We start from the raw sequence: 20935 nt of genomic DNA, 5'->3' as shown, positions 1-20935 counted from the left end.
GAAGGGGCAGCTGGTGAGAATCTCCAGAAGGTTGGGGCTGAGGAGCAGGGGAGATGCAGGGGAAAGTGGAAGTACACCTGGTTGGGGCCAGCGAGGTGGGGGGTGCTCCCGGGAGAGTGGGGAGGAAGCAGGCCTGCAGGTGGGCCACAGAGGGACGGAAGTGGGGGTCAGGCGAGGCTTCAGGATGGATCACAGTGGCCTCTTTCCCTCTCAGAGACCTTCCCACACTGGGAGACACATGACATACAACTGAAGCTTTATTGTGGGGACCACGGGGAGGGGTCAGTTGGGACAGCCAAAGGTGATCATGTCATCAGTGAAGCTGGCCAGGTCTTGGCACCGTTTCTCATTTTCCTCATCCTGGCATTCATCGGCCTCAGGCCACAGCTCCACCCATGTGTCCTTCCCGATGATGTAGTTGATCCTGCAGGGGGGTGGGGGGATGTTCAGAGAGGAGGCAGACAGGTCAGGGGCAGGGCAGGGGAAGGGTGGGCAGGGGCGGCCCTGGGCATGCACAGGGCTGGCACTCACTTGGGTTTCTCTCCCCACAGGTCGGTGGAGACGCCCCACACGAGGTAGTGTTTCCCATCCTGCAGCTTCAGGGCTTCTCTGCACCTGATGTGGCTGATGAACCTGCGCTCCTGTCCTCTGGCCACCTCATCGGAGCCTGGAGGGGAGGGAGAGAAGCTGAACTGGAGGGAGGGAGGGAACTGGGGGGAAGGGGGTGGGAAGCCAGAAGCCAGAGTGCAGGGCTGACCTGATTTGATGATCTGCTCCACAGCCATTACGTACTCATCAAAGTCTTCTGCTGGCTCCTTCCTGAGAAGCCTGGTCTTGTACACTGCGGGGGGACGGGAGGGGGCGGTGGGGGTCAGGATCACCTGCAAGCGCACCTGGGCACACGGCACCCCCCATGCAGATACATGCAGGATGGCTGCCAGTCGTGCTACAGTCCCTGCCCCCCCAGTAACACACATGCCACACGTGATCTTACAACCACGGTCTCACACAGCCACACACACGACCATGTGCACGATTACAGCCACCCACATGCATGACCATGCCTACTCCTGTCCACTGTCACCTGCAACCACTGTCTCATATCTCCGTGGTTTGGCACAACTACAACCTCACAGTCGCACACACAACCAGGCACACAACCACATCCACTCATACACTTGCATACACCCAGCCCGCTCACAACCATGGTTCCCATGTAATCATGGCCCCTCACAACACACACACACACACACACACACACACACACGTCGCCTGCAACTATAGCCTGAAGTACAACCACATGCAGCCATGGTCACTCGCAGCCAGTCACATACACAACCACAACCATAACAGTCTCACATGTACAACCACGTCCCCACACACTGTTGCTCCCACACGCTCCCACATGTATGCACCCACTGACCATAGTCTACGCCTGGCTCACAGGCCTTGTCCAGCCGTTCATCTTTGGTGACCTTGTTGTACACCTGCTGCATGAAGCAGTTCTCTGTGGGGCGGATGGGTGGGGGACATGGTTACATCTCACATCTCATCCAGGGCCCCCCACTCCTGGGTCCGTCCCTCTGGGTGTGTGGAGGGATCTGGTGGGTGTGGCCAACTCTTCCCCGCTCCTTGGCACCCACCCTCAGCACAGCGGCACATGTCCTTGTGACAGAGCTTGCTTAGTTGCCCATCTTCTTTCTCTGGGTGGTAGAACTGGGTGCAACTCTCATCTGTGGGCAGAGTGGTGGGAAAGGGTTAGAGGGCGAGGACCTCCAGTCCAGAGTACCCAGGGGGTAGGGCTTGGATTCCCAACTCCAGTCCCTCAGACCTGGAGATGCCAGGTCCCCAACCCCGGGAGCCTCAGACTCCCACCTCTCAGATCCCTGGAACCCTCAGACCCCAGGCCCTAGGTCAAGGTTGCTCACCTAGGTTGTAATAGGAGTACACCTTGACTGATCCAGGCTGGATAAGCCCCACCTTAAAGTACTGGTGCACTCTGAAGGATATACAGTCCTCCTGGTTATGCGAGATCTGTGGAGAAGGAAGAGGCTGGTCAGTGGGATGAAGACGTGGAGGGCATCCCAGCATGAGGTACTGGGGGTTGGAGAAACTGAAGGATCAAGGTGGGGAGTGGGTGGGGAGGGTGGAGGGCAGGACAAACCCATGTTCTGTTACTCCAAGGCTCAGAGCTAGGTTACACTCGTCAGGTTCCTTCTTTAGTTTAGTGTATGGTCATGTGATTGAGTTCTGGCCAACGGACTGCTATCTATGCCCGTAAAAACATCATCCCGCAGCTAATGATACTGAATTGTAGATTTAAAAGTTGCCGAGAGGGTAGATCTTAAAAGTTCTCACCACACACACATACACACACACACACACAGACACACTAAAACTACGTGAGGTAATGGATGTGTTAAGTAACTTTATTGTGGGGATCATTTCCCAATATATGGAGACATCAAATCATTATTTTATACACCTTAAACCTAACACAGTGTTATTTGTTAGTTATATCTCATTAAAGCTGAAAAAATAGAGAGAGAGAGAGAAATAGATATACACATGTGTATGTGATAGGCAGGTGTATTTGGAGGAAAAGGCTAACAGTGAATTTGGGTAGGACTGTGGAACCATGTTCTCCTGCTCTGCAACTTCTCCATAGGGTTAGAATTAAATAAAAATTGAAATGCACAAAAATTAAGATGCAAGAAAATGTCAATGTCTGTCTCATGCAGAATCCTCCTTTCTTCTAGAAAGAATGGGTCCAGTAGACAACTCTAGAGTCCTAGGGATTGTGGAGCCCTGAGACAGAAGGCATGTGGATCCCTGAATGACTGTGTGGAACAGAAGACCCTTTCCTTAACCTCCCACACCAACTGGACTTGGCGTGAATGAGAAACACAAATTTCATGGGTTGGAACCCCCATATTCTTGGGAGTTTTATTATAGTAGCTGGTGTTACTCATACTGACTAATATGGGGTGAGGGGCAATCAAAGGTATTGGGACTTCAGCAGGGAGAGTATGAGGATAAGAAAGATGGAAGATAGAAGTAGGGGAGAGGAGGAAGCTCAAGTCATGTTAGAGATGAAGAGAGTGAGAGGTCAGATGGAGAATTAATAAGAGAGAGATGCCAGGGGATGGGGGAGAAAGGGAAATTCTTGTTCACCACTGAGCACTTTATTTTTTTAAACCAATGTGGCTATTTTCAGTGGTTGTTTAGACTCTGATGAGAAGGGATGCCTGGATGGCTCAGCGGTTGAGCGTCTGCCTTTGGCTCAGGGTGTGATCCTGGGGTCCTGGGATTGAGTCCCACATTGGGCTGCCCACAAGGAGGCTGCTTCTCCCTCTGCCTGTGTCTCTGCCTCTGTGTGTGTGTGTGTGTCTCTCATGAATAAATAAATAAAATATTAAAAAAAGACTAATGGAAAGAAGTTGGAGGAAGCAAGTATACTCTGAGGTTGGAACATGAGTGGGCATAAGGTAGGATGCTTACAAAAGACAGGATGACTTGGGTTGACCATCTTGTTTTATATAGCCTTTCCTCCACCACTCAAAAATATGGACCCCATCCCCCCTAGCCTGGACCTGGCCTGACCCAGAGGAAGGCCAGCCAGGTAGAGGCTGGGTCCCCACTGGAAGCCTTACCTTTTCCAGGTAGAGGATGAGGTTGTTCTTGTTGGAAAAGGCCTTGTTCAGCTCATACTTAGATATGTATCTCTCGATACCACTGCTCAACTGGGGAAGGAAGGATGGGATTTGTGAAAATCTTCCTTAGTCTTCTTTCAGACCCCAGGGTTCTTCCCACTGATCTCAGTCCCCAAGCCCATAAGCCTTTCATACCTGGTTGAGGTCACAAGTGTCAGGAGAAAAGCCAGTCATCATGGATATATCCAGTATCGACATGGTAGCGTCCTCGTCTCCCAGGTACCTGAATGGAGTGGAGGGAGGGCAGTTGGGTTGCAGGGTGTGGTGAGCCCTGGGGGTCAACGCCTGGACAAGGGAGTCTGATCAGAGACTGAGGTTCTTGGTTCCCACATGGCAGCACAAGGGGATATTAGATTTTAGGAAACATTCCCCAAAGGGACTAAAGGGAAGATGGTGTAATGGTCAAGGAGACTACTAGCTTATAAATAAATTTTTAAAAAATCATAAAAAAAAGGATGCCTGGGTGGCTCAGCAGTTGGGCATCTGCCTTTAGCTCAGGGTGTGATCTTGGGGCCCTGGGATCGAGTCCCACATCGGGCTCCCTGCATGGAGCCTGCTTCTCCCTCTACCTATGTCTCAGCCTCTCTCTCTCCCTGTGTCTCTCATGAATGAATGAATGAATGAATGAATGAATGAATGAATAAATAAATAAATAAATAAATAAATAAATAAATAAATCTTAAAAATAAAAAAAAGGAAGACTAATAGCTCAGGCTCTAGGGCCCAACCACATGAGCTCAAGTCCCAGCTCTGTAAGACATTTGATGAGTCACTTGACCTCTTCATGCCTTAGTTATTCTAGGAAAGAAAGGCAGAAAAATGTTGCCGTGGTCCAGCTCAATAACATCAGGTCCCCAGCACCAGGGTGCAGTAGTCACAACTGCGTAAAGTACAAGTCTTGTTTCTAGTGATTTAGCCCACCAATTACTGAGCAGATAAGAGGCGCACAATCAATGACCAATCCCGTCACTTCCTTCAAAGTCTGTCAGTGATGGTCACTGAGCAGCCATTATTCAGTTCATGCACTGATAGCAAGGCCAAGTTATGATAAAACACTTTAAAGGTCATGGGACAATTGGAATGTCCCCCACATCGATTGCTGAGATTGCTGGCACAGTCTCAGCCTATGGGGCCACTGCCAGTCTCGGACTGCCATGCATAGTGAGGATGGCATCTGCCTCCTGGTGGGTACTTAAGGCAACACCAGATGCACAATGCACTGTTGGAAAGGGTTTGGTACCACAGATATTTTGAGAAGTCTTCTTATAGACGGAAGAATGGCCAAGATGACCCCTAGTGACCCATCAGCACTTACCTGGTACAGATGTTAAGGGTCATGCTGTTCAAGGCGTCCTGAGGCCTCTTGACTAGAAACACAGAAGACAGAAAAATGGGATGGGGGTCCCTGGGTCCTGATTCAGGAGGGGGGCAGACATTAGAATGGGGTTGGGGGAAGCGTAACATGTAGGGTCTTTACTCCCTTTACCATTTTCAGGGGCTGGTTGTATGTCAACCCTGAGGTCAAACTTCTTGCAGGTGGCTTTGTTTTTGAGCTTGGCATAGTACATTGTCACCACCTGGTGAGAGTGGGGGAGATGAAGTGTCAGCCTATTTGAGTTGAGAAGGAGAGGGTCCCTCTGGGGCAGGGGTGCTGAGGAAAAGTGGTGGGCCAAGCAGGTGTGTGTTCCTATTCCTTACCGACAAGGTGCCTTGTCCTTTTCCTTTTGCTATTACTTCAAAATTCTCATTTTTCTTGGTCTGCAGGGAGCCGGGAGAGAGAAGAGAGGATGTTGGGGGAACCAAACCTTCCCCTGGCTGCAACAATGACCTGTCCTCCCTCCTGGCTCTGGCAAACCCTGGCTGGTGTGGAGGGTGACACCAAGGAGGGTTTGGCTAGGCAGCTGTACCTCTTCTGACCGTTGGAGGCTAGGAGAATCCCAGACAATGTGGTGCTTGATCTCTGTGCTGCGGCTGGGCAGGTTGATGGACACTTGCAGGTTCAGCTCCTTGTGGTTGGGGACATCCTTCTGGTATTGGGCCAAGGCTTGGAACACCATAAAGGTGGCCTAGAACCCAGGAGAGAGGAAAAGACTCAGATCAGAGAGAGGAGAGCCTAGAACCTGCCCCCCTCCCCCCCACACACACAAAGAGAGGGTGAGGATGAGATTGAGGGTTGTTCAACACTCAGGACATGTTCTAGATTCTCCAAGGGACAGAGGCTTAGACCAGAGCTTGGAGACACCGAGAACAGGTCTAGAATCCACCAGAAACTACAGGCATAAGACCGAAGCTATAGCAACATTGAGAATGTGGCCCAGACTCATCCAGAGGAGAGTCTAAGACAAGAGTTTGGAGTCCGTGAGAATGTATTTAGAACCCTCTTGTGAAAAAAGAATGAAGTTAGAGTCTGGGGACATTGAACATATGATCTAGAATCCAAAAGGAACACACTGAGAATGTGACTCACAGCTCGCCAGAAAGAAAGGAGGCCAAACCAGAGCCTGAGGTTACTGACACCATGCCCTAGAGCCCACCAGGGAGAGAGGCTTGGATGATGTCCTCAAACAGCTGAGAACTTGGCCTAGAACCCATAGGAAGATGAGCTAACAAGGAGCCTGGTGGAACAGAGAACATGGTCTAGGGACCAGGAGCTTCAGAAGACAGCTTGGGGCATTCAGAATGTAGTCTAGGACCCAGGGATGGGTTCACAACTATTTTTTAGTTGTGATCTCTCAAATCCACTCCAGCCACTCTGGCTTGTGGGACAGAAGGATTGCCCCTCTCGGTCTCAGTGTCTTCTCTGGGAGGCCAGTGGGAGGGTAGAGGAGGTGGGCATGCAGGTGCCCGGGGGATATGGGGTCACTTGCCTGGGTGGAGCCATAGCCACCTCCGTAGTATCTCTGCTCATTGAGCCAGCGGACGACAGGAGGTACATTGTCAAAGTCTTTGAGCAGCAGCAGGGCCAAGAGGGCGTAGGATGTGGCCTCCACATTGTAGAGCTTCTTGCCAGGCTCCTCCCAGCGGTTCCTGTCTGCGGAGAGAACCCCCACCCCATCCCCCATGCTCACTGCTCTGTCCAGCCTGGAGATGGCTCCGAGACAGCTCTGAAGTGGACTTCTTGGTGTTCAGATATCCTGGCTCACATCCAAGGCCCACAATCTGCTGCTCCTGCCTCACTCTCTTCTCTAATTAACCTTCACTCCTCCATTTAAATTCTCAGCCACAGCCCCACCCACCTACAGGAGATTCCCTAAACTTTCCATGCTCATTTTTACTTCTGAGCCTTTTGCTATTCTGTTCCCTCTCCTTGGAGCACCTTTTCTCCATCTACCCCTGTTAATCCCCTGATCTGACTTCACTGGCACCCCAAGACCGGGTGACAGACCCTTGCCATTCCTTCTGTCTCTCAAAACATTCCGTGCTCTCCCGTCCCAGCACTATGATGCTCTATAGCAATCAGGTAACTCATTTCTCTCCTCAGTTGGGGCGTGAAGCCACGATGGCAGGGGCTGTGCTGTATCCACTGTGATGTCCCAAGTGCCTGAGAAAGGATTTATGGCAGAGATCGTCATTAAGAACCATCCCCTCCTCTTCCCGGGCATACAGTTGGACTATGTCTCCCGCAGATCTTTGCAGGGAGATATGGCCACGGGACCGAGCTCTGGACAATGGAATGGGCACTGGCAACGATGGGGGCCCCTTCCACGCCTGCTCCACCTCCCTTGCACAATCCTCCTGACTTGTCCCCCTTCTGCTTGAATGGAGTAGATTCCAAGGGCCCAGAGTGGCAGAGCCATGAAAAGTTAGAGGCCAGGAGCCGTGCATCAACGTATGGAGGAGAGCTGCCCACAGACAACAAACTCCTGTTGTGGTAAACCACCTCAGTATATCCTACATCATGTTTCTTGACATACGTTACAGCAGTCAGTGGGAACTGGCACAGAGCATCACTAGAACCATCGATTAGGCGCTCGCCATGTGCTACCACTGTGCTAAATTCCCTGTGGCACTATCTTGTCTAATCCTAATTGCCCTTGAGATCATGGTAATGTTATGACAACAGCAGCGCTAGAGCTCTCCCTGGGTGCTGGACCTTCCACCTGTATTACTCGTCCAATCTTCACAACCACCCTATGATGTGTCACCTTAAGGTGGAGTCTAGAGAGGTTCAGTGACTTGTACAAAGTCACACAGGGAGAAAGGGGCAGAGTGGGATCTGGGTTTGAGTCTGATGTCAGAGCCCAGGTCCTTGCTCCTGTGTCATGGCAAGTGCTCAGCACGCACTTGTTGAACGACGGATGCAGTGGACCTTCTTGTGTAGCTTGCAGTGAGGCCTTCTCACACCTCAGAGCCATTCACTCAGCATGGCCTGGCACCACCCACCCCAGCTCAACTTGAGGCTGCCCATCCCGGTGTGGCTTATGGCCACACATGCCAGCTCAGGACGACCACCTGCAAACCCCAGGCAGGCATTCCCCTCTCACCTCACCAGGCTGCCCCTCACCTCTGGCTGTGTTCAGAAATTTTTTGAGGTTATCTCCCTCCAGTTTGTCTAGATGGGCCAGGGCGTAGCCAGCGATGGCCACAGAATATGGTCTCCTCAGGTTCTGGTAGTGGGCTGCAAGATAATTTCCTGCCTTTTCGATGCTGCTTGGCAAGATCTGCAAGAAAGAGGACGGGTACTCTGGTAAGGTGGACATCGCTGCCACAGAGAGCTGGTAAGTGTCACACAAGCACCGCTTCCTGGGTGCCAGGATGGTTTCTGTCCTTGCAACACAGATCTGTCTTAGATCTTTTTTTTTTTTTCAGGTTTTCCAGACATTTTAGCCACTGTGAGCTGCCTTGTTGCTGAGTACCTAAGCTGTGTCTGGGAGTTTATATATCTGGCAGTGTACTGGTAGCTATTTAAGAACCAGCTCTCCAAGGCATGTGATTGGGGGCAAGGTGGGGGGTCAGTTTATGGACTGTCAGTTATTGTGATGCCAATACTCCCACTGTGGCCAATTACAAGTTACCAACATAATATCCCTGAACCCAGAGTGAAGAAGAGATGTCCCAGATAGGCGCTTGTGAGCTAGTGTGAACCAGACTCAGCACCCACCTGGGAATGCTTCTTGTCTAATCATCGGCTTCATAGCTAATACTTACTAGATGCCAGTCATACAGCCCGTCATTGAACTTCAGAATCCTATGAGGAAGGCAGTATTTTTATCATCATCCCCACTGCACAGATGAGAATATTGAGACCCAGAGAGATGAGAGATGGAGAAAGACATAATTTGTAGTGTTTGCGAATTTTCATGGTGTAAGTACAACCGTGGCCAATTTCAAACTACTGATGTGGAAGCAGTGAATGCAGAGATGGGAAGAGGTGGGCAGTAAGCAGCAGGTGTTAGGTAGTATTTCCACCATACAAGGTACAGAAATAACCTCGAGATGGGTAGATTTATCATATAGATAATGACGAAGGGTAGTAAAACAATTAGAAAGTGATAGGTTTTGGGTGTTTATTACCTTCGGTTTTAATGGTTGATGTTTAGTCTAATTTACTTAAATGTAAGTTTATGTAACTTTATTTTATTTTTATTTTTTTTAATTTTTTTTTCAATTAAATTTAATTTTTTTAAAAAAAGATTTTACTTATTTATCTGTGAGACACAGAGAGAGAGAGGCAGAGACTCAGGCAGAGGGAGAAGCAGGCTCCATGCAAGGAGCCTGATGCCGGACTGGATCCTGGAACCCTGGGATCACTCCCTGAGCCAAAGGCAGACGCGTAACCACTGAGCCATGCAGGCGTCCCATAACTTGATTTTAAGTGATGACTGTGTTTAAGGACTAGCTTGCGAAAAGTCTTGGAGATGTAACAGCTGGTTTTCCCAAGTTCAGCGGTTGGTTCCAGCACACTCTTGATTTGAACCCCAGCAATCTGGTTCTACAGCCTTTGCTATCCTCAGTTATAATGTTGCCATGTTGTAGAGGAAAATGTTGCTGCATGGTGGTAGAGCCTAATCCTTTGGCCTGCCCAGCTACTTCTCCTCCATCTACTTTTGTTTGACGTCTGTAGGAGCATTTCTCCTCCATTTCCACGCCACACTGGACGCAGGCCGTATCTGCCCAGTGAGACCAACTCCTTGGCCTGAGCTGATTGGCCCAGGTATGATCACCCTACCACGGTCCAGCCGATCAGTGCTGTCCCCTGGGAATCTGCTAGCCTTACTCTGGCTGTGTTCCTCAAGGAAGGTCAGCCCCGTGCTGCCCTGCAGGCAAAGAGGAATTACTGGGCCCAGAAAGGTCTGGGTCCCTCCTCGGCACTAAAGTTAACAGGCCGCTCCCTTCCATCACTTTCTGGGGTCCAACGAAGGAAGAAGCAGCTGGCTGAGGGTAAGATCCTGGGGTTCCAGACTTGGTAAGCCAAAGTTCAGACAATCCACTCTGACCATGCCAGGACAAAGCAGATGAAGCAATCACAGAGACTCTCAGGAGCCCATCTCTCTAAGTTTCTGTGCTTCGAAATGAAAACCAGAGGAAAAGGAGGTAACCATGAGATAACATTTTTAATCATTTCCCTTTTAGGGTCATGGGCTCCTTTGAAAATTTCCTAGAAGACAGATGCTTGGGTGGCGCAGTCGGTTAAGCATCTGACTCTTGATTTCAGCTCGGGTCATGATCTCAGGGTGGTGAGATGGGGCCCTGCACGGGGCTCTGTGCTCAGCAGTGTCTGCTTGAGATTCTCTCTTCTCCCTCTGCCCTGCCCCCAGGCTCGCTCTCTCTCTCTCAAATAAATAAATAAATAAATCTTAAAAAATTTTTCCTAAAAGATCCCCTAGACTAAGAAAATAGTCTTGGTGTTTTCTTAGCACTGTGTTGTGAGCTTCCTTTAGGCAAGCAGCAAGGATACGATGCACTGATCATGTAGGAGTGATGTGGGAGGCAGGCTGAGGGGGCTTTTGTTGAAATTGGCTAAAATTCTCTGAAAAGGGTAAGGCAGGCAGAGAGGACCCGCTCTTTGATCTCTTTGCGTCTCAGTTTTCTCTTCTGTTAACTGGGATAATAAGAGTAGCCTACCTCTTGGGCTCCAACAAGGATTACAGGACTTCACCATGTGCAGCTCTTAGATGAGCAACTTTAGTTAATTGCCCCCCAAATGTTGGGTATTATTATGGCCACTTTGGTGGCTGTTAGTGCACTGGGGAGGACTGAGAATCACCCAAATGCAACACCTCACCCTCCAAGGTGCATGTGCCCTGGGTAGAGGAGGGGAGAAGAGGATGGCAGATACTTACGTTAACCTGTCCTATACAAATATCTTCAGCCTCTTTCAGTGCTATGAGAACAAAGGCCGTGAGGGACACAGACTTCTCCTCAGCTTCCCGGAAGCCACCCTAGAGTGGGAAGCAAGAAACAAAGATAGAGTCACCAGTGTGTTCCCATTGGCTGACCAATCCCCCTGTAGGTTCAGTAGGTCCAAGCAGGGCTGAGTCTCTCCCCAGTGTCTCCCTAGACAGTGAGGGTCACTGTCTTCAGTATTCATTCATTCAGCAAATGGTGCTGGTGCTGGGGATGAGGTGATGGGAAAGACCCGGACACCAGCCCCAATCCTCATGGAGCTCGCCGTATAGTAGGGGAGACAGACATGAACCGACCAATTCACTATAGATTTATCATTACAAACTGATGAGTACTATGCAGGAGAAGTGGATGTGGCAGTGAGAATGGACAGTGGGAGTGTGACTCAGTTGGGGAGGTCAAGAAAGATGTCCCTGGGGGATGACAGGGGTTAGCTGGCCAGGCAGTGGGAACAGCATGTGCAAAGGCCCTGTGGCAGGACAGAGCAAGGCTCCTAGCAGTACGGAGGGCATGTGGATGGGGATAGGGGCAAGACCGTGAGACTGGAAGCTTGAAAAGTCAGGCTAAGGCAGTGATTCTCTAACATGGGCATGTGTCGGCATCACGGTGGGGCGGGGGGGAGGTGGGGTGTGGAGAGGGACTTATAGAAACTGATTCCTAGGCTCTGCCCCTAAAGTTTCTGATTCCATGCATCTAGCATCCAGCCTGAGGACGTGCATTACTAACAAGTTTCCAGGTGATGCTGATGCTGCTGGCCTGGGGAATCCCATTTGGAGAACTGCAGTTCTGAGGGGTTCTAGGTGTATTTTCAGAGTGAAGGGGGAGGGACTTTGGTTTTGTACTGGACTCTGAAGGTCTCTGGTTTTTATTTTATTTTTTTTATTTTATTTTTTTCTGGTTTTTATACTAGACGAGTGACACTCCCGAAGCAATGGGTCGTCTTTCTCCTATCTGTCCCATGACTTCCAGGCGCCCCTCCCTCACTCTGTCCTGAACCCCTGCTTCTTACAATCATCTCTTGGTGGATCACAGGCCCATCCTCCTGGAAGATCCCATCGGGCTTCTGCTTCTCCAGGATCAGCCATTTGACAGCCCCGCAGAGAACCTGGGCTTCGATGGCGATGAGGTTGGTGGCCAGAGAGAAGACCTTGACCACGTAGGCTGTCAGCCTGGGGGTGGTCACAGAGCATGAGCCAATCGCCTCGGCATCCAGAGACTGCCATTCCAGCACACCAGTGAGCAGAGGGGGCAGGCCCTGGCCCAGCTGGCTCACCTTGCCCACCCAGGTCGAGACCCAGCCTAGACACCCAGCAGGAGGTGCTTGATGACCGAGGGCCACTCAGGAGCCCACAGTGGGCGCCTCGCCTCTGTGGGTGGAGGCTGCATAGCTGGGCAGAGGGCTGTGTGGATGGGGCCCCCCAGGACCACTCCAGGCTGCCCTGCTCTGTGGGGTGCAGGGGTGGCTCACCAGGTGCTGGATGGCCGGTTCTGGAAGGCAGCGAAGGCCGAGTTGGGTTGTCTGAAGGCCAGCTGTTGGGTGTATCCTGCAGGGAAGCAAGAAGTGTTGTCAGAAGAGCAGGGGCGCAGTGGAGAGGGTGGCCGGCATGGGTATACCAGTGAGGGGGAGGGCCCTGAGTCCTGGGGTTCAGGGAGGAGAGAGGGGGCGTGGGGCACAGTGGAGAGGGTGGCCTGCATGCGTATACCAGCAAGGGGGAGGGCTCGGAGTCCTGGGGTTCAGGGAGGCGAGGAGAGAGGGGTTTGGGGTGCAGTGGAGAGGGTGGCAGGCATGGGTGTACCAGTGAGGGGGAGGGCTCGGAGTCCTGGGGTTCAGGGAGGAGAGAGGGGGCTCAGCACAGAGGAGGGAACTCTGACTGCAAAGGGGGAGGAGCTTCTAAAAAGGGAAGGGGCTCAGACGGTGGGTCCATCAGAGTAAAGGGGGCGGGGTCCCCGGGAGGACCCAGCTCCAGGAGGCGGTGGCAGCGGGTCTCCCACGAAGGCGCACCCTTCTTGATGAGCTCCAAGGCCTCCTGGCGCTTCTCCAGCCCGAACTTGTCCCACTGCTCGGTTTGGTCCAGGTAATGCAGGGCGATGACGGTGGGCGTCATGCCGATCATGTTCTGCTCCCCGCAGCCCGACGGGGTCACGATGAGGTGCTTCAGACGGTCCCCGTCGATGGCGTCCTCTACCATCTGAGCCACCGGGGTCCCTGGAGCCAGGCAGGAGGGAGGACCGAGCTCAAGCACAGTGGGGCGGGGGGAGGAGGGTCGGGACTGACCCAGCGACCCCAGGCTCCCACCAGCCAGTGCCAGGGATGCGGGGGGGGTGGGGGGGGGGCAGTTGGAGGCTGAGGGGGGATGTGATCAAAGGGGAGCAGCAGGCTGAGTGGCCCCCAGGGGGGGTGCGTGGCCTACATTTGTAGGGAAGGGGGGGGGCTTGTGCTTCATAGAACCCTGGTCCCCGAGTCCTCTTGTTACACCAGTGGCAAATGAATCCCAGTAACAATCGTCACGAATACTTAGACGTGCTTAATGCCGTTTTGCCAGGCGCTGTTCCAGAGATGATCATATAATATCTCATTTAATCCTCTCAGCAACCCTTTGATATACTTGTTATTTTGTTATTTGCCCCCATCACAGACGAGGAAACCAAAGGTCTCTCCCCAAAACCTTAAGCTTGCAAGGTGCCTTTCCAGCGACCTCTTTTCCCTTCTTGCTCCAGTCCTCCACCCCGCGCATTAGGTTCCAGAATTTCCTGCTCTCAAGAGGAAACTCTACTGTTTCTCATTCAAACTTCTCTATCAGCAAAAGCTATTTTTTGAATTAAATACTGCCTGGGGGCTTCTCTAAGACAGATCCAGGAGATGGTTCTAGCAGAAGTGGAGGGGGGAGACACAGCGACAAATGCCCCCAGAATTAGGTGGCACTGGGTCCCCCGCTCCAGGGTCGTGCCTTCCTGGGTCGGGGCCAGTCGCCACTCACCTTGCAGGAGGATCCTGGTCTCTGACTCCGTGTCCGGGACTTGGTCGCCCAGGTCTGCGGCATGGACCTCCTCTCGCTGCACTCCCTCTGCCGGCCGAGCGGGACAAACGGATGGCACCAGCCCTCTCCCACAAGGCCCTGCATCACCACCCAGGCTGCCACTCCTCTGCTGTGGCTGACTCACCCTGGCCCTTGGTTTCTGGATCCAGCGTGCGAATGGCCAAGGTTTGGTTGACTAGGATTCCTTCCGGCTGACCCATGTGGGGATAGGGGGTGGAGGGAGGGCAGGCGAATAAAAGAACAGACAGACACAACTGGTCAGCAAAGACACTGTCCTTCTGGGCATTACTGTCGCACAGGCACGAGGTATCACCCGTCCTAGCTGTGTGATGGGAGTCAAATACCTTCCTCTGTGGCTCAGCTTCCTCCCTTCTAAAGAGGAAGCAATACCAACATCTACTTCATATGGTTGTCCTGAGAGTTAATTTCTTTTTCTTTTTTTTTTTTTGGGGGGGGGGGAGTTAATTTCAAATTATACGTTCATAACAAAAGCTCAAACCCTTTGGAAAGCTTCCTGCGTGCTAGCCCTTACTGTCTTGCATTAATGGTTCACAGCAAACCCAGTGGGGTGAGGGCTGCTGTGATACCTCCTGTCTCAAAGATGGGGTATGAAAGGCGAAGTAACCCCCCCGCCCCCAACATCACACAGCTGGTAGGAGAGAACTGGGGTTTGAACAGGGCATTCTGGCACAGAGTCTGTTTTTTGAGGGGAGGCAGTCAGGCTGAACGACCCCAGAGTGTCTGTGTTTGTAACTCAGTGCCTTTCAGGCGTCTCTAACACAAAAGAATGTGCATAAAGTACTCAGCACAAGGCCTGGCACGTAGTAAGTGCTCAGTTAAAATAGGAGCTATTTTAGTTAGTTATCGGATTCCCAATGGAAGCTCTCCTGTAAGTGCAGAAAGACCTCCATGGTGGACTGTTTATGCCTTTTCAGAACACATTCTCCTTTTAGGCTGATATTAATGCCCAAATTTTCCTTTAGAGACCGACTCTTCTCCCATGGCATGCTGGTAAATATTTGCCACCCAGCTCTCCAGGAAGAAAAGATGCTGACTTGTAGCGCTGCCAGTTTCTGTGCTGTGGGTATCTCCTCCACACTGGATTTCAAGTTGCCAGCATCTGGGATTGCAGAATTGGGAAGTTGTGGGCACTCAGGCTCCAGCAACCCTACTGGGTTTGCATCCCATTGGTTCCCATACTGAGCCAACGCTCAGAGGCACAATGACATAAGGGCCCCAGACAAAAGGGATAATAAAAAATGTATCCCTAGGGGCACTCGGCTGACTCGTCAGAAGAGCATGTGACTCTTGATCTAGGGGTTGTGAGTTTGAGCTCCACGTTGGGTGTAGAGATTATTAAAAAAAAAGCCCAAAACAAAAAAAACTTAAAAAAGGAGCTCCTAGATATATTTGTATGTATGTTTTTTTTTTTAAAGATTTTATTTAGTTATTCATGAAAGACACAGAGAGAAAGGCAGACACATAGGCAGAGGGAGAAGCAAGCTCCCTGCAGGGAGCCCGACGTGGGACTCCATCCCAGAACCCAAGGATCATGACCCGAGCCAAAGGCAGATGTTCAACCATTAAGCCACCCGGGTGCCCTGTATGTATGTTTTCATGATTCATTATATTCCAGAACATTAAAGTAGTTGAAAAAACATGAGTTTGGGTGCACCTGGCTGGCTCGGTTGGCAGGGTCGGATCAAGTGTGACTCCTGATCTCAGGGTTGTAAACTCAAAGTCCCACGTTAGGTATAGAGATGGCTTAAAAATAAAGTCTTAAAAAAATATGTGAGTTTTGTTCCATTAAAGTCAGGAAAGAAAAATTATTATCAATTCTGGTTTGGGTATAAATAGGACATTTGACTGTAAAATAGCACAGTTTTAAAGTATTTGCTTTTCAATGTTTCAATATTTTTTCAACTACTTTAAAATTTTTGGGGAAAATCAACCATTAATCAATTTTAACACTTAAAAAAAGACATGTATATGGGGGCCCTATTTTCCCTTTTAGCTTCAGGCTCTAATATAGCTTGACTTGACATTGTCAGGTCCTCTCTGTGTTTAAAATTTTGATCTTTTGTCCATCATGGATTTTTCTGGCATTAATTTTGATTTCTTAAAACACTGCATTAAAATATTGTTGCTCTTATTTATGATCTCACATTTTGCTTGAAAATATTAATAAAAGATGATAAGAGGCTTTTGTTTTTATTAATGACTTGATCTCCTATTATATTTGTGAATGTTCATCACTGTAGAAAAGAGTAGATATATAACTGTTAAGGTATATCCTAAGGGTAGAAATCATAGATAAAAATAGAAGTTCTTATATTCTCACATTATATGTTATTGCTTTCTAAAATTTGTTTTGTGAGGGGCGCCTGGGTGGCTCAGTGGTTGAATATCTGCCTTTGGCTCAGGGCATGATCCCAGGGTCCTGGGATTGAGTCCTGCATCGGGCTCCCCGCAGGGAGCCTGCTTCTCCCTCTGCCTATGTCTCTGCCTCTCTCTGTGTGTCTCTCATGAATAAATAAATAAAATCTTAAAAATAAATAAATAAGGAAATAAATAAAATTGATTTTGTGAAACATGTTTTCCCAAGACTTTAAGGTCAAAAGAAAACTCCTCTATACTGAACTGTGTTAAAAATATCATATGTGATAATAAAATATATTTTCATTTAAAAATCTATCACTGGGAGTGCCTGGGTCAGTCAGTTAAGTATCTGCCTTTGGCTCAGGTCATGATTCTGGGGTCCTGGGATCCAGCTACACATGGGGCTCCCTGCTCTGCGGGGAGCCTGCTTCTCTCTCTCTCCCTCTGCCTGCCACTCCCCCTGTTTGTGCTCTCTCTCTCTCTCTCTCTGTGTGCGTGTCAAATAAATAAATAAAAGCTTTAAAAAAATATATCACTGATTTTTATTATTGAGTTTTTTGGTTCCCTCTCAAAGTTCTCACTCACTCACCCTAATCCTGGTTCCTGCTTCCAAGCACGTAAGGACTCTTACATTTCCTAAGCTGAGACACTTAGTGTCTCAGGGCCTGGATCTCCAACTTGGGTTGACAGCATGGGAGACAGGAGCCTCTCCTGAAGGGCAAGGAGCTGCAAGCACCCCCAAGGACTCACCACGACCTTCAAGATCTTCTTGACACCATCGTTGGCGAAATGCCTATAGACAGCGGCCTTGACCTCCACCTCATGGAGGCCAATCTTCAGAGGCACAATGACATAAGACACGGCCACGGAGGACTTGGCTGGGATGTTTACAATCTGCTGGTAGCTCTTCTTAGATGTGGCCAGACTACAGAAGGCTGGATTGTAGAGTAGTTCCACCCTGACCTGTTGGGGACAGAGGATCGGTTAGGGGTGTGTGCCACGGGCCACCAGCATGACCACCACCACCCCCTCCAAGCTTGCCATCATGCCTCTGTCATCCCAGGGACCCACCTTGATATCCTCTCTCTCCTGGTAATTGTAGAGTATGGCTCGGATCTCCACCTGCTCATTACGTACAACAGAGTAGGGTAGCCGCAGGTCAATGAAGAAGTCTTGTAGCACTGTGACTTCATAGGGGTCAGCCACACAGATCCCTGCCCGGAAGTGGAGTGTCAAGGGAAGGAGGTGGACAGAGGCTCAGTGCTTACCCTGACTGCTGGAGCCGGGCCAAGCTCAGGCTGTGTTTGTAGCAGCCCACGGACTGAACAACTTCAATGGTGATACCTTACCGATGGTGGTGGCAGCTGGGAGTTGCCGTGATGGGACGATTTCCATCCTCTTTTGTGATTTGATTCATAGGTGGGTGTGCAGGTGGGAAGAACTCAAGCATAATCAATGGATCCTATCTGCGCTCTCCAAAGCGGTAGCCCGAGCTCCTTGTGGTTACCAGGCACTTGGAATACGGCTCGCTCTGGTGGGAACTGGATTCCTACTTCTATTTCATTTCACTTCACTCAGATTTAAGCTTAAAAACTGATGTTTGCCATGAATATGCTACAACCCCCTGAACTATACACTTTCAAAGGGTGACTTTCATGGTATGTGAATAATATCTCACTTTAGAAAATGATGTTTGATTCAGTGATCGGAAAAACCTTTAAATGTATGCTTGGAACAATTTAGATATGCCAATATACCTTTACGACTGTACCTTTTACAGATCCTAAAATACAGATCAAAGTGTTTCCAGTGAAGGCCTAGGGGCACCTGGCCAGCTTAGTTGGGGAAGAGTGTGACTCTTGATTTCAGGGTTGTGAGTTTGAGCCCCACGTTGGGTGTAGAGATGACTTAAAAAATCTTAAAAAAAAAAAAAAAGTTAGCACCCTAATTGAATTTGCTCTGCAGGTATAAAATACGTGCTGGATTTCAAAGGTTTAGCGCAAACAGAAGTAAAATATATCATTCCTGATTTTGAGATGTTAATAGGTTATTCTTAAATATTAAAAGATTTATTGTAACATCATTACTAGTGTGAAGTGGTTTTGTGCATGTTTATAAAATGTTGAAAGAATAAAACAATGTTGAAAGAATAATATTTTGGGCATATTTTGTAAAGAAAATATATAATAAAATTGATTTCACCTACTTCTTTTCTTTTTTTTCAAGTAGGCTCCATGCCCAACATGGGGCTTGAACTCACAACTGAGATCAAGAGTTGCATACTCTATGAACTGAGCCAGCCAGGCATCCCTCACCTACTCCTTTCTTTTGGGGCTACCAGGAAATTTAAAATGACACAAAGCTTGCATCTGCCACTCTGTATTTCCAAGGACAGGGCTGATCTACAAGCAGTGAAAATGATGCCAGAAACAATGGTTATTTGAAATACAACAGTTATTGCATTAAATTCAAACAAAGGGTTGATTGATGCAAGCAAAATTCGCAAAAAGATATTTAAAATAATGTTACACTAAAAAAATAAAACAAAAATAATGTTACACTAAGAAATCTATTAATATTTTTTTTTTGGTGCTTATTCTTCAGTGGTGAAAAAAATTATCAGAGACTTGAACAAAATCCTTATTTCCTAACCTACAGTCATTTATTCACCACCCTTGGGGTGTTTGCTCTAGTCATGGGAGCTATTTACCCATTTCTTATCTACTATTTGTTTTTACATTTTCAAAAAAAATTATTCTTTTTAGTAATCTCTACACCCAGTGTGGGGCTTGAACTCATGACCCTGAGATCGGGAGTGGCACCTTCCACTGACTGAGCCAGTCAGATGCTCCTGTTTTCACATTTTGAAACTCAAATCGAATTTACGATGGTGTGTGAAAAACGAGCTTTTGCACCATAAATAGGAGGGTTCTCTCCAGGAAAACAAAACGGTTTTGTTCAATACTGGTTAGCTTGTGTGGTGCCTGCAGAAAGTGGCACCTGCTCCCCTCTCCTCACTGATTGAAGTTGTTAACAAGAACCGGGGAGATGAAGGGGTGCTTGCCCCAGACTGAGCTCTTCCCTTTGAACAAGATAAAAGGACTGAAGGAGAACCAAAAGAAGGACTTCTGACGCACCATCCATGTTATTTTTAAGGCAATGAAACAACACCTCTGTGTGATATTGGAACCGTGGCTACATGTCATTACAGGTTTGTCCAAACCCCCAGAAGGTGCAACCCCTAAAGGGGGGGTAGCTCAAGGCTATTGGCTGCAATTAATAATAACATTTCCAGGGGCACCTGGGTGGCTCAGTCTGTTGAGCATCCGACTCTTCATTTCGGCTCAAGTCATGATCTCAGGGTCATAAGATTGAGTCCCAAGTCGGGCTCCCCGTTCAGCGGGGAGTCTGCTTCAGGATTCTCTTTCCCTTCGCTCCTCCCCTGCCCCTCAAATAAATAAATAAATAAATAAATAAATAAATAAATCTTAGAAAAAATCATATATCCATATTGGCCTATCGATTATAGCAAATGTACCACCCTAACACAAATGGGGATGGAGGGGGGCATGGAGGGATGTGTGGCGACTGTGCTTTTTGCTCAAACTGAAAACTGTTTTAACAAATCTATCAATTAAAAAAAAAAAAAAAGAGTGACTTCTGGTGCATGATTTGCGGTATTTAAGGAAATAGCCATGCATCTCTGAAAGGCATTTACTCTTTGGTCTCTAATATACGTCTGGCTCCAATGATAACTCCCACTCATCGGACATCTATAATATGCCAGGCCCCATCATAAGGGCTTTCTGTGTATCAACTCATAAAATCCTCCCAAGAACACTCTGAGTAAGTGCTATTTCTATTGTGCCTGCTTTATGGATGTGCACAGAGAGGTTGAGTAACTTGACTCAGGCCACACAGCTCCCCAGGGGAAGATGTGGGATTTGAAGCCAGGCGTTTCAGCTTGGGAGGCCCCCTACTTGTAACCCTACTGACTCTTTAATTCATAGTGTCTCAGGAGTTTGAAATTTCCAAGTTCTGTTGGTTACAGTGCTCCAGTATTTTATTCTGAAGCTCTAAGATGGGATTCCCGGGAGGTTCATCCCCTGCTGATCTTGGGCAAGTCACCTTCCTTCGCCGGCTTTAGTATCCTCATTTGTAGGAGAATAGTAGTACCAAGCTCTCATGGGGTGGTTGTGAGCATTGAATGAGATAATGTGGAATCCAGCAGGTAGAGGCCATGAATGCTGCTCGACATCCTCTCCTGCACAGGGCAGGGCCCCATCACAGAGAACCATCCAGCTCAGGGCCATGTCGGTGGTGAGGGAGAGAGGTGCTGGGGCAGGGCGGGCCTTCCCCAACCACCACACGCATGCTAACCCCTTGGGGACCTCATGAAAACACAGGCTCTGAGTCAGCAGGTCAGAAGTCAGGCCCAAGACTCTGAATTTCTGACCA

The 20935-nt window shown here is 49.1% G+C and overlaps 1 protein-coding gene across 1 annotated transcript in view; it reads right to left on the bottom strand.

Annotated features, from left to right (window-relative positions):
* Window positions 1–239: 239 nt before the first annotated feature.
* C3 (complement C3) overlaps window positions 240–20935 on the bottom strand; it is a 35846-nt gene continuing 15150 nt past the window's right edge. The window contains exons 23-44 of the mRNA XM_025988487.2: window positions 17549–17691; window positions 17228–17440; window positions 14223–14289; window positions 14039–14125; window positions 13063–13266; window positions 12529–12604; window positions 12070–12229; window positions 10997–11095; window positions 8218–8374; window positions 6581–6744; window positions 5621–5779; window positions 5412–5471; window positions 5200–5290; window positions 5029–5080; window positions 3849–3936; window positions 3654–3743; window positions 1929–2034; window positions 1644–1733; window positions 1424–1507; window positions 758–841; window positions 532–667; window positions 240–424 (exon numbers count right to left, since the gene is read on the bottom strand). Coding sequence (XP_025844272.2) covers window positions 283–424; window positions 532–667; window positions 758–841; window positions 1424–1507; window positions 1644–1733; window positions 1929–2034; window positions 3654–3743; window positions 3849–3936; window positions 5029–5080; window positions 5200–5290; window positions 5412–5471; window positions 5621–5779; window positions 6581–6744; window positions 8218–8374; window positions 10997–11095; window positions 12070–12229; window positions 12529–12604; window positions 13063–13266; window positions 14039–14125; window positions 14223–14289; window positions 17228–17440; window positions 17549–17691 — 2552 coding nt within the window. The 3' untranslated portion in view covers window positions 240–282. The remainder of the gene's footprint in view (window positions 425–531; window positions 668–757; window positions 842–1423; window positions 1508–1643; window positions 1734–1928; window positions 2035–3653; window positions 3744–3848; window positions 3937–5028; window positions 5081–5199; window positions 5291–5411; window positions 5472–5620; window positions 5780–6580; window positions 6745–8217; window positions 8375–10996; window positions 11096–12069; window positions 12230–12528; window positions 12605–13062; window positions 13267–14038; window positions 14126–14222; window positions 14290–17227; window positions 17441–17548; window positions 17692–20935) is intronic.

Source organism: Vulpes vulpes, chromosome 9, assembly GCF_048418805.1.
Source record: "Vulpes vulpes isolate BD-2025 chromosome 9, VulVul3, whole genome shotgun sequence".
NCBI classification, from domain to species: Eukaryota; Metazoa; Chordata; class Mammalia; order Carnivora; family Canidae; genus Vulpes; species Vulpes vulpes.
The sequence above is the reverse complement of the archived record's forward strand: the minus strand, read 5'-3'. Positions and strand labels throughout refer to the sequence as shown.